We start from the raw sequence: 12,845 nt of genomic DNA, 5'->3' as shown, positions 1-12,845 counted from the left end.
CAGGAGGCAGACCTGGGTACACCAGCCATGGTCTTTCACGTCTCCTGCTGCACCAGTATGTGCAGCTTTCCCGGGGAGAGCCAGAGATGTGCTGTGTCAGGAGCGGCACGGTGCCATGTGTCCCCGCAGCTCATTGGAGTCTTTCCATTAACTTAATGGGCTTTGGATCAGGCCCGGAATTCTCAGCTGTCCTGGCTAAACGGCCTCCCCAGGCAGGCTCTCCTCTCATTTCAGAACCAAGAGGCCTTTCGGAGACCCTGCTGACAGGGAGGTTCCTGCCGCTTTCTGGCAGCAGAGCTCGATCTGCAGGCAAGCACTGCCCTGTCAGGGCTGAGGCAGGCAGGCACCCTCGCTGCCCCTTGCCCATGGTGTGCACCTCCTGCATCACAACACGGTACCTGCACATGCCACTCTACCTCAAGCGAACACACACGACTTCCCCCTGCCAGATCATCCATTTTTTTTCCCCAGAAAGGCCCAGGTACTAAATGTGAGGAGTGTGGATCCGTTGCTCCACACTACATAATTAAGCCTGCTATGGCCACCAAAAGCCCCTGTATACACACACAAACACACTAAGGTTTGGGGGAATTACTATTTCTGTGCAAGAGATAAATCCTGCAGTGTGGCAGTAGCCTCAACCGTGCTCATGACAGAAATGCGAGAAGCCGTTGGGCTCATCTGTGTAGCAATCATTTCAGAAGGTGCTCTAGGAGGACAAGACAATGGATTCATAGAATCATAGAATAGTTAGGGTTGGAAAAGACCTTAAGATCATCAAGTTCCAATCCCCTTCCCGTGTGCAGGGACACTTCACCCTAGACCATGTCAGCCAAGGCTTTGTCCAACCTGGCCTTGAACACTGCCAGAGATGGAGCATTAACAACTTCTTTGGGCAACCTGTGCCAGTGCCTCAGCACCCTCACAGTAAAGAACTCCTTCCTTATATCTAACCTGAACTTCCCCTGTTTAAGTTTGAACCCATTGTCCTATCAATATAGTCCCTAATGGAGAGTCCCTCTCTAGCATCGCTGGCCTTCTCTTTGCCCACAGTACATTTTCCTTCACTCACCAAGCTCAGCACTTCTGGTAATTAGCACACTTGGACAAACTGAGCTTTCTGAAGCTTTTATATTTTTAAGCAAAGTTAGACAGATGCTAATGTTGTGCCTCCAGTGTGCTTTTCCAGACCTTTACCTGACTTCATATTAAAGTAGCACTTGCTATAGCACTGAAGACTTGTATTATAGAAGCACTCAGCCATCAATGACCTTCCATTCATTACGGCTATTTCTACAGAAGCAGCATTAAGAGGGCCCAGCTGAGACCATGGCACTGACTGCACAAAGTGCAGTGCATCATAGGAGGCAAGCCTGCTCCAAAAAGCCTGGGAAGAAGAGGAAAGAGGGAGAAATAAAGTGATTTGCCCAAGGTTCAAGAGCAACTCATCTCTCAGCAACAGAGATGGCAATAAAGCCTGCCAATGCTCCCTCATTTGTCCAGCCTGTGAGATTATGTTGCTGTGTGAACACCTGCTGCCATACACACTGTTGTGCCTCGTTTAATATATGATGCATTGACTGGTTATCAGCAGATTGTTATGTTACTGCTCAGGTGGAAAGCGCTGTTCAGACCATCACTGACAGGCTGGTTTTTAACACCTCGCATCACTCTCATGGAAGCTTTCCCTAAACAGACACTTTGGGATAAATGAAGAGGCTGACCCTGCTGGGTCACTTCATGAGAAGTGAGTTAGTAGATCTTGTCTAAGGTTTGGCTTAGCGAGAAAGCTTTATAGGCAGACAAGCTCCTGCAGTCAGTTTTCCACTGACCTCACACCAAAGTCCAACTTTAGTGGTTCATGCACTTATATATGCTGGAACAAGGGGAGTACATATATACTTTACAGTTGTAGATCACCAGCTGAGATAATAGCTTGATTATATCTGCTTTCTCACTCTGTATTTTGGATAGCATCCCCCTCTCCTGAAGTAAATGGGAACAGAGGATTTTCGTCTGCTCCCTGAAGCTGCAGGAGGTGGACCACAATGTTTTGGGTTCAGATTTAATGGGGCAAAAAGGAAATTATTTCCTAGGTTTTCCTTTTTTTTCCTGAAGTGGAAGAACACTTTGCTTGTTTCTGAAGAGCAATTAATGTGCAGTGCAGCCTGAAGGACTTAGGGCAAACTAAATTGGGGAAATTGCCTTAGCATTGGAGCCAAGCCACAGGATGGGATCACCCTGCCCTTATATGAAAGCAGCAGGCACAAGGGGCAGAGTGAAAACCAAAGATGAAACTAATCCTTCAGACAGGTATCATAGCCAGGAGAGTTGTGGCCACCATTCAATTAAGTGTCAGTCTTTCCTGGAGAAGGAAGAGCCGCCCCCCAAGCAGGCGTGACTGGGGGAGCTCATATCCCATGGGCATACACTAAGGACCTGAACCAGGGACACTCGCTGGCATGCCCTGTGTGTCCCAAACTTGCCTGGACTCCAGGCAAGTGTTTGGGGTTGGAAGGAATGAAGAGCTGAGTCATGATGAGCCCTACATCTGGACTGTGATGGAGCACACTCCTATGGCTCTTCCTCTGGAAGTGAAGCCTTATATTTATACATACACTGCTGAACACGAATGAGCAAACATTACTGTGGGTTCTAACAGGCATTTGCCTTTGGGGTAACAGGGAGCACAACCTTGGGGTCAACAGTTTAGAAGGTTATGAGGGGGAAGAGCAGGGTCTACACAGAGCAAGTTGTTCCCCACTCTTTATGATAGGTCTTGGTACTATCCCATCCACCTGCAAATCCATGGAAGTCTGTCAGATGCCTGTTTGCAAGGTTCAATCAGTGCACCATTGGTTACAGAACATACAGAGCACTCTGGTTATCATTAATAATATTTATTTTGGAAAAATATTTTAAAAATGAATCTTCATTAACAAAACGGTAAAAAAAACTCAAATAACATTTGCACAATATTCCATAAATACATTTATATACAAAAAAATATAGTCACATAGACCCGAAGTGCCTTTGTACATATTTACCAAAAAATTTAAATTATAAAAAAATGAACATCACAAAATACTCAAACTTTACAATTATCATGAAAATATTTTTACAGATTCAAAAAAATAACACACTTTTTCTCACCTAGTAAAAACACATTTTAGTATCAAAAAAGACAATAAAGGCAGTGTTTGTGTCTCTAATTCAAGAAAAGACTGGCTCATAAGAATCCAAAATATACACTTCAGGCAGTGCATGCTTCTTATGTAGTAATTAAGTCCATTCATTTAAATATATATAGAAAAGCAACTGACCATAGTGCAATGATAAAATTCATAAAAGGCAGTGCAACAGTAATCTTTGAACACAGACCCTTGCCTGGTGTCCATCTTGTTTCTTTATTTTGCAGTCACTTTGCTAACTTCAGTAGAGAACCAGCTCAAGCCTGAATTTAGTTTCTCAGCAGCAGTCAGTGAAGGAATCTATATCCCATTCCTCTTTCAGCAGCATTCATCGGGGCACATCTCCTCTGAAATTGTTCTGAAAAACCACCTTGCCATATCGCCTCTGGTTTACACCTGGTGGGACAGAACATGAGCAGAGGTCATGAGATGGTAACAGAAAGTAAGAAGAGGGCTGTAAGGCTGCAGAGCACTCTGTCTTTACACAGGGCAAGAATGGACCAGGCATGAAACACACTAAAGGGTTGGTCAGAAGACCGCAACCACACTGTCACTGTACCCTTGTCTGCAAAGTCATTGTACATGTAACATCCACAGCAGCAAGCCACTGAGCTTGTCTTTATAACATCCACAGCACGACAAACTTGAGCTGGCTAGATTTCAACAGGTATGAATCACTATGGTACGATGGAAAAGGGTTTAGCTGCCCTGACGTGTTAGATGAGGTCTGCACATCAAGACTCCTCTGCTGCTCAAGGGCAAGGCAGTATACTAACCTCAGTTGCTATGATGCACTCATCTTTCTCTTCTGATATGACATACACCGACTGGTACTTCGTGTCCTTTGAAGTGGAATATACTGAATCTGGTCTTTTCCTTTCAGAAGTATCACTATTGAAGACAAAAAGAGACAACACAGGTCAGATGGCTGCTGCTTAACGCTACCTCTGAGACACACACACATCTTTCTGAGTCAAGCCACCCCACCTGCTCAGATGTGAGACATACCTCTTTAGTTGTACTGCACTTTTCTCCTCTGCCTCTGAATCATATGTTTCACACTTGGCTTCACATTTGCTGTGCTCCTCTTTAACAGAGTCCTCATTCTTGAGTTCATGCACCAAATTGTAATCCACTGATGGGTATCTGACTTTGTAGCCATTTTTATCAGAGTTATCACTGTGAAAGTCTACTTTCTTATTCGTGTTCTTTATCTGAGTGGCACCAATGACACTTATGGATATGTCCTTCTCGCGCTGGCAGTTGGCTAGGTTGTTCATGGTCTCAGTCTCACTCCTGCAGGCATCAGGCTGGTGGTGCCTCTTCTGCACTCTGAGCCTGACGCAGACGACCATAGCAGCACACCCCAGCAGCAGCATGAGGACCAGGATAATCCCAGCGCAGACAGCGATCCAGGGGAACTGGGCATTCTGGCCTTCCGTGTACTTCTCAGTGAAGTCCACAATGACCGGTCCCTGCGGCGGCTCGGGGAGCAGGAACTGGCAGTTGAGCCCACCGTACCCCCGGGCGCACTCACAGACGTAGCGGTTGTTTCTTTCATGGCAGGTGGCCCCGTTGTGGCAGGGGCTGTGTTCGCATCTGCTCACTGGGGTGCTGCAGTTCTTCCCATTGTATCCCGGGGGGCAGGTGCAGGAATAGTCATTGATGCCATCCTGACAGGTCCCTCCATTCACGCAGGGGAAGGAGGCACAGTCGTCCACGTTGTCATCACAGTGTCGCCCAGTGAAGCCAGCCTGGCACTGGCATATGTAGGAGTTCCCCAGATCAACACACTGGGCTCCTACAAGACATCAAGGGGACAAGTGCTGAGCAGTGGACAGAAAGACCCAACAGCCTCCCACCTGCTGCTTTTCGGGGACTGTCACAACCAGCAGCTGAGAAAAGCTTTGGTTTTAAGAGGTTAGCTCAACCATGGCCAAATCTGATCCACCATAAAAAGTACAGGGTGTTTTTTTTAAGGAAGATATTTGTTAATCAGATCTATGTTTCATTCTCCATCCTATTCCCTTTTTAACATTTCACTTATCTCGGACAACAAAGCTAGTCCAGATCAGGTTAATATCACAATCTCACATTAGAGTTTGAGTGGCAACGAATAAGGAAGACTGCTGTAAAGAAAGTCTTCACTAGTTTAATGAGAACAGGAAGATTACTGTCAATAGATTACAAGTAATAATATTTAACGCTTGCATGGCATTTTGCATCCACAGACCTCAGAGTCTTTGCAAAACATCTGCAAGTATAATCCTTCAGGGTTTTGTGCAAGAAGCTTCAGCCCAATTTACCTGCCCAGAGCCACATTTTGAAAAAATGGGATCTTCACCAGTGGCCCAAACAACACCATTACTTTTAAAGTACAGATCCTCCATCAAGTACACCATCAACGTATCATGGGCCACGATTGATCAGTGGGCCTGGTTATCAACTCCAGACCAGAAGCCAAAGCAGCTGGATGGTCTCCTTTTAGAAGGTCACTGTAGAATATTTGACCTTACCATTAGCACAAGGGCTGGAGCTGCAGTAATCGATTTTCTTCTCACAGTTGAACCCAGAATAACCCAGTGGGCAGCGGCAGCTGTATCCCCCATCAGGGTTGTCGGTGCATCGCCCACCATTGAAGCACGGTCCATCAGCACAAGTCATCGCGCTCAGCTCACAGTTTTTACCATAGAATCCTGGGGGGCATGTGCAGGAGTAGCTGTTCTCAAGATCCTGGGGGAAAGAAATGAGAAATGGTCAAAACATTTACCTGAAGCTGCTCTGAAATTCACAAAGGGATTCTGAAAAATCAGTAAAACTGATGTTAACTCCTCCCTTGGGGGTTCAGATGTCACAAGCAACTCAAACTTACAGTGCAGCTTCCACCATTCTTGCAAGGGTTGGCATCACACTCGTTGATTTCAATCTCACAGTTGGAGCCTGTGTACCCCGGTCGGCAAGAACATGTGTAGCTCCCCTGTCCAGTGTTGGTGCATGTGGCACCGTTCTTGCAGGGCTTGTGGTGGGTGCAGTAGTTCAGGTCTGTAAAAGAGGACAGTCAAGACACTTGCTAGTCTATAAGGCTAGCACAGGGTGAGGGAGCTCAAAAGAGCCACTTGCTCTCTGTGTGTTAAAATAGACACTCAGGCAAGGGCTGAGAACTCACCTTGGTTGCAGAAAAGGCCACCCCAGCCTTCCTGGCAGTTGCACTGCCACGGCTGCTGACAAGTACCATGAAGGCACCCTGGGTATCGGATGCACTCATCACAGTACCGGCCCTGCCAACCCACTCTGCATCTGGAAAAAAAAAGACCAACAACAAAGTCTCGTCAGATTTAGACTTCTCACAGTTGGAAACCCTATCGGAAACTCTGCAAACACACTGATGCCAGGAATCAAGTTTCTTAAAAGCCCTCAGTGATCCTTCATGTGAGAAAGTCACCAAGTCCAACCATAGCATCAGCTTTCATCAGCCCCAGCTATTTCTTCCATTTCCTTAGATAGAACCATGGTTCCAGGTAGTTCATTTGTTTACTCTAACAACAAACAGCTAAACCTTACACACAGCACTGTAAACTCATCAGGTTAAGCACTGTTGTTTGACTTGTAGATTAATACTTTGATCTGGCATCACCTGGATTTCTCAAATTACCATCTAATATGAAGAAAGGCATTTAAACCAACCCTCCAAATGACCAATAGCTTATTTAACACCATAGCATCAACGTTACAGACAAAGAAGGGAGCAGGAGGAGAGTGGAAAACTTACTTGCATTCCCCAGGTTTGTCGCAGAAGCCATGCTGCTCATCGCATCCAGGCAAACAAATCGCTGTAAACAAAGCAAGCAGGGAAAGACATCAGCACTGGGGCCAAATACCGCCCTTTTCCAAGTCCAATCCTGAGAGCACCTTGCAGGTGGGGAGCGAGCCCCTTTTACTAGGTCGGGGCAGTTAAGCACAGCTGAGTTAATCTCTGGAGTCTGCAGGAGTATTGATCTCGCCCTGTAACTGGGTACTTTACTTATCGCCAGGGATGAGCATTCTTCTTAATACAGTTGCACACAGACAAAAGAGGGCTCACAATTGCTCCCTTCCCCACAGCCCCCTACCCCCCTTCACTTCCCAGTGAGGGTCAGAAGTCCTTTTTTCCAATTCTATGCACACAGCTCCACCTCTTAATATCCCCCAAAAGTGTGTGTGCAGATAAGAGTGGACAGCTGGTGTGCAGGGTGCCAGTGCAAGACAGCTGCTCTATTGTCTATTCTCTCCCAGCAGCTGCCCCACTGCAACAATACCCCGGTCCCAGAGCCAATGGGGCCAGCGGCCGGCGGCCGGGCAGCCTATCCCTGCCCACAGCTAATCTATGGCACGCGCGTGATTTCGCTGCAAAAAAACTTTTTTTGTTGTTTCGTATTCAAATAAATAAGTCTAAAGTTCTTCCTCCCTCCTTCCCCCCCTCCTCCACCCCTCTCCGAAAAGGGGCGGGCGGCTGGGTGCAGCCCTGTTAAAAGAGGTAAGCGAGCCAGCGGGAGGGAGGATGAGGGAAGGGAAAAAAGGGACTTCTGCTCATTACTTCGCCTGGTTATGGAACTCATTAAGCAGGCACTGCAAAGTTTTAATTCAACAAAGCCAGCCGGAGACAATGGCATGCGAGGGAAAGAGGGGGAGGAGAAAAAGAAAGAAAGAATCAGTGCTGATAATCAGATCGCCTCCAAGTTAGAAAGAATGGAGCTGGGGGCAAGGCAATGGGAAGCAAACTGCGACTGGCGGCTCCGCTCACTAACGGCAAAACATTCTTTTTGCATGCACACATAAACACATCTCCCCTGCCTAGTATTGCTCCTATAAGCTGTTTTGTTTTTTTTTTCTGAGAGGAAAAACAGAGTGAAGAGCCTACGTAACGAATCAAGAAGGACAGACAGCCTTCTACTTTTCCATGGGAAGAGCAGCGATGTACAGGCATCCAAAAGTGCTGACAGCCCCGAAAGAGCTCATTATCAAAATGCTTCCTTTTTCCCCACCCCTTGACACAGCTGGGCTAGGCACTTTTGATCATGGAAAAGGTTATAGTTCCTATTTAAAACACTATCAAAGGAAATGTGAGCCTCTCTGCCTGCTGTTTATTGTGCAGCTCTGTACCTTGAACTGCTAAAAGCATCCTAGCAGTCACTAACAGTGTGAATAGTCAGTTTTGGCTCGGTTGGTAGCAGCTCAGCTGAGACCACAGTGTAGGTGGGCTTTAAGAAAAACAAAAACACAACATGGAGAAAACTGAGAGGCTGCTTTACAGCCTGTAACAGTTTCCTCCCTGCCTGCCTGGCTCTTTGGTGACTGAGAGGAGCACTCACCCAGTACGTCATCCATCAGCGTACTTCAGATCCATGTACACACACAAATAGAGAATGCCATCACACACTGCAGCAGGAGCTGTGTGCGTGTTTGGGTGTACACCGCTGGGTATCTACAAAGGGTATCTGACAACCCTGACTATCCTTGCTGTGATCTGTTCACTGTCCCAGCTTTTCCTGCTGTATCAACACATCACATTCCTCAACAACTTCAAGCTCAGGCATACTTTGAAACTCATATCCCTCACTACTTTATTAGTAGTAATGATCATGGCAATCGCACAGAAGAGAGATGGGGAAGTAGCTGAATGTTCTCGTGGCTCCAGGTGCAACAATGTCTGTTAGTGACAGTTTATGAGTACCCCAAATGAGAAATGTACGGTCTAGAGGCCACAGAGATTATCTTGCCCTCCCAATACTTTTCTCAGCACAAGGTGACAAGACATCAGACCATAATAAGCCTACCAGTAAGCCTGCTGCATGGATGTTTCCACAGCCTACCTCCCTCTCCTGAAGCCATGTACCCTGTAGATAATAATATTGGTGTACCATGGTTGAAGGGGTGGCTACATATAAAAAGTAAGCCTGATATATTTTAATAAATCCTTGAGCAACTGCTGAACATTTTGCTATCAGATTTGCTGTCTACAGCAATGAGCAGGAGTGTAATGCTGGCACTGACATTTTATTAGCTTGAGAAGGGGCTGCCTAGGTTAACTTCCTTTGGCAATGCTGAAGGCCTCCTGTCCCCTGCACCAGCAAAGCGTGTACACAGCATCAGACCTTCACTCACTGTAGCTTGGTTCCCCTCTTCCATGGGGCCTGATGTCAGAGAAATACCCCACAAGAACTCAGAGAACACTGCTGTAACCAGCACCCAGGGAGACAAGAAGGTAGACACTCACGCTCAGTGCAGTACTGGCCTTTCCAGCCCGGGTTGCAGACTTTCTCGCCGCGCTCTCCACAAGTGAAGTGACCAAAGGCATCATCTCGGGGGCGGCAGAAGACAGAGCAGCCTTCTCCATAGTAGTGCTCATCGCACACAAAGCGATAGGAGTACTTGAGGTCTGTGCGGCCACTGCTGTGCAGGTCCTGGGACCACTCTTCCCCTACTGCCAAGTGCCTCTGGGTGGCCAGGCGGCTGATGAGGCGCTCGGGGTTTTCTGTGTGGAAGTGGAGAGGAGAGGTGTGATTAGGGAACCCGAAGCAGGCAGGGGCACAGGAAGATGCTCAACTGGGGGTCCTTGGTTGGAGGGGAACAGCAGAGGCAGGATGATAGGGCTGTGTGCCAACAGGTTGGCCTCTTTTCCCACGGCCTTCTGAAGTGGAGCAGGGATGGGATGAGGGGAATACGCTTTATACTGCAGAAAGAAGGGGAAAGTAGGACTGCAAGGCTGGGATTATTCTGGGCAAGAGTCTGTTTCAAGATGGTTACCTGTGGTGAGGTCATCAGGAGAGTCCGTATGCAGAGCTTCAATGATGAGTGAGAAGGTGCCCTGGGGAAAGGAGCAGAGATAACCCACCAGGAGAGCATGAGAGCAGGTAAGGCCAGAAGGCAGCATCCCAAGCACCCAGGAACTATCAGTTCCCACCCCTGGGGGGATCAGTGGTCCCTTGGAAAGGGTCTTACCCAGCTAGGGTGGCCCAGGTGGATGGGATGGGATGGGATGGGATGGGATGGGATGGGATGGGATGGGATGGGATGGGATGGGATGGGATGGGACGGGGTGGGAGGGGATGGGTTGTGGACCGTCCCCTCCCTTGCCACCCCCCACTTACGGGCCAGGTGAAGCCGAAGGGGAAGCGGATAGGGTTACTGAAGGCCGGGTCCGCGCCCCCCGCGCCGTCGGGAACGCTGAAAGAGTTGGCACCGAGGACGGGGGTGATGGCGCTGCCGTAGGTGCAGGGCGGCTCGGGGGAGACGCTGGCCTGGTAGTGCTTGAGGCAGACGCGGAAGAAGGTCTTGCAGTCGCACTGCTGCAGCCCGCCGCCGCCGGGGCCGCCGCCGCGGCAGCAGTTGCGGTTGCTGAGCAGCCCCTTCTTATTGACAAACTCCTGCAGCTTCAGCTCGAAGACCCCGGAGCAGCCGACCTGCGGGGCGGGGACAGCGGCCGTCAGCCCTCCGAGCATCCCGCTCCCCCGGCCCGAGCCTGGGCACCGGCGGGACAGACACCCCCTCCTCCCCGCCTCCTCGGGAGCCGGCTGCAACAGGCAGTGGTAGTGCCCTGCACCGCCTCAGGACCAGCTCCCTCCGGATCAGGGAGCACTGAAGGTATTCCTGCCTCCCCTTTCCCCGCGGGCACCTACCTGGCAGCGGCTCAGCAGCACAGAGAGGAGGGCGAGTGTCAGCAGGAACCGACCTCCCATTTTGGAGGGGCAGCTCTGGTGCCCTCGCTTTCCTCCCCCTTGTCTTCTCCTCAGAGGGGAAAGGGGACAGTGTCTCTCGGGGGAAGAGTAAAACACAGCGGCCAGAGCCGCTCGCCCCAGCAGAGCTGGAAGAGTTAGTGTCACGGTCTCCTCCTTTCAGGAGAGCCTCTGACTTTTTGTCCTCCCTCTGTCGATAGCTCTAGGTGTAGCCTGTCGGCGGCTGACAGCTCTTTGGGATAGCAAAAGATTAAAAAAAAGGAAGAAAAAAAAGAAAAAAAATTGTTACGATTAATCTGCTAAATTCTTTTTCTTTCCCAATCCACGATGCTCCTCCTTTTCTCCAGGAAGAAAAAAAAATAAAAATAAAAAATTTGTTAAAAAGGCAACTTAATTCCCAAGAGAGGCAAAGAAAAGGCTTCCCAATGAAGATCAAAAATCGGCGATCTGGAAATCCCTGCGGCAGCGGCGGCAGCGGCGGTAATTCCCGGTGCGGTGCGGTGCGGGAGCGGCTCTGCGCGGCTGCGCTCGCCCTGCGCCCGTCGGGGCTGGTGGGTGTCAAACGGCAGCAGGTCACGTCGGAGCCTTGATCCCTTTTTGTGTTTTTCTTTTTTTCCTTTTTATTTTATTATTTTTTCAGAAGCAGCGGAGCTCTCTCCTTGTTGTGGGCTCACTTTTGTTTTTAGAGGAATCCCAGCCAACAAAAACAAGCTCGTGTCTCAACAGCGGCGCGCTGAGCGTGTCCGGGTGTGCTCCTACGGGGGACTGGGGGAGGGGGGGGGGGGGGAGGGTTGGGGGCTGCTCCGCGCTGCTCCGCTCCGCGCCGCGGTTCGGCGGCTCTCTCCGAGGGGGAAGCGCTAAGGATCTGCCTCTCCTTGGGTGCCTGCCTCCCTTATATCCCGCCGGCCGCCTGCATGCCTAATGAGATGCAAATGAGCAGCCCCCCAATCTGGCTAGCGCTGTCACAAAGGAGCCACTTTTCCAAACCCTCCTCTCAATGGATCGCCAAATGGTCAGTGAGCTGTAAAATGTGCAACCCTCCTCCCCCTCCCCTCCTCGCTCACAAACCGTGCTCATTTACATTCCTGCAAATTTGGTAACCGCAAGAATCCCCCTTCTGCTCCGGGGAGAGGTAACACCGCGCCGCACCGGGCAGCGGCAGCGCAACGCGCTCCGCCGTGGAAACGGCCCCGGGGACGGCGGCTGGAATTACCTCTCCAAACGTGCAAAGCTACCGCCGTGCCCCCCAAAAGTAACTCGCTGACTGTGACCACTTCCAAGGGGCATCTTCGGCTTTAACGGGAAGAGGGAGGTGGGAGCCAGCGAGCCGCAGCAAGGGGGATCTGATCCCTCGAAATGCACGCCGTGTTTCCCTTGGCATAACCGGGATAATCGGAGGGGAGTGGTGGTGATGAATTTGGGAGAACCGAGCAGGGGCTCGGTCTTCCCTTGGCTCCGCTCACACCGCCAGTCCCGCCGGCGGAGGGAAGAGGGGTCCCGAGAATCGCGGCGGCGCGGGAGGGTGCGGGCTGGTTGGCGGGTGGGGGGGACCCACGGAGGGGACCAGGCTGCGGGGCTCCGCGGGTCCCGTCCCCGACACCACCACTGCCGGAGAGAGTCACCGCTCCGCCCGGGTCTCGCACCCCTCTATGATTATTATCATCATCATCCCCACCAACCTCTCCCTCTCTCTCTCTTTTTTCCTCCTTCAGCTTAGTAAAAAGTGAGTTTGGTGTGTGTCGTTCGCGTGGCTGTCATTAAGGCCGTTTGTTATTGTGTGAGGGCTGAATCAGTTAGCTCTTTGTGCTCTCAGCTGTATGGTAATGTAGACAGCACCTGCTCCCTGCACAATGCGAGGGAGAGAAAGAGCTCCCCTCGGCGCACGCTACTGCCTCTACAACAATGTCCGCACATTTTTTAAAGAAATCCCTTCCAGCACTTC

At 50.0% G+C, this 12,845-nt stretch overlaps 1 protein-coding gene across 1 annotated transcript; it reads right to left on the bottom strand.

The window, feature by feature from the left end:
- Positions 1-2,948: 2,948 nt before the first annotated feature.
- On the bottom strand, positions 2,949-11,961 carry DLL1 (delta like canonical Notch ligand 1). The gene is made up of 11 exons (XM_062641653.1): positions 10,847-11,961; positions 10,319-10,630; positions 9,975-10,035; positions 9,445-9,702; positions 6,961-7,021; positions 6,358-6,488; positions 6,064-6,233; positions 5,708-5,924; positions 4,200-4,992; positions 3,968-4,082; positions 2,949-3,587 (listed from the first exon to the last, which is right to left on the bottom strand). Exons 1-11 carry the CDS (start codon positions 10,904-10,906, stop codon positions 3,582-3,584), a joined length of 2,184 nt encoding a protein of 727 aa, XP_062497637.1. The 5' UTR covers positions 10,907-11,961; the 3' UTR covers positions 2,949-3,581.
- Between the last annotated feature and the right edge of the window lie 884 nt (positions 11,962-12,845).

This window comes from Pezoporus occidentalis, unplaced genomic scaffold (assembly GCF_034315485.1).
Source record: "Pezoporus occidentalis ecotype Australia unplaced genomic scaffold, CSIRO_AGI_Poc_V1 ctg7, whole genome shotgun sequence".
In the NCBI taxonomy this organism is placed as follows: domain Eukaryota; kingdom Metazoa; phylum Chordata; class Aves; order Psittaciformes; family Psittacidae; genus Pezoporus; species Pezoporus occidentalis.
The sequence above is the reverse complement of the archived record's forward strand: the minus strand, read 5'-3'. Positions and strand labels throughout refer to the sequence as shown.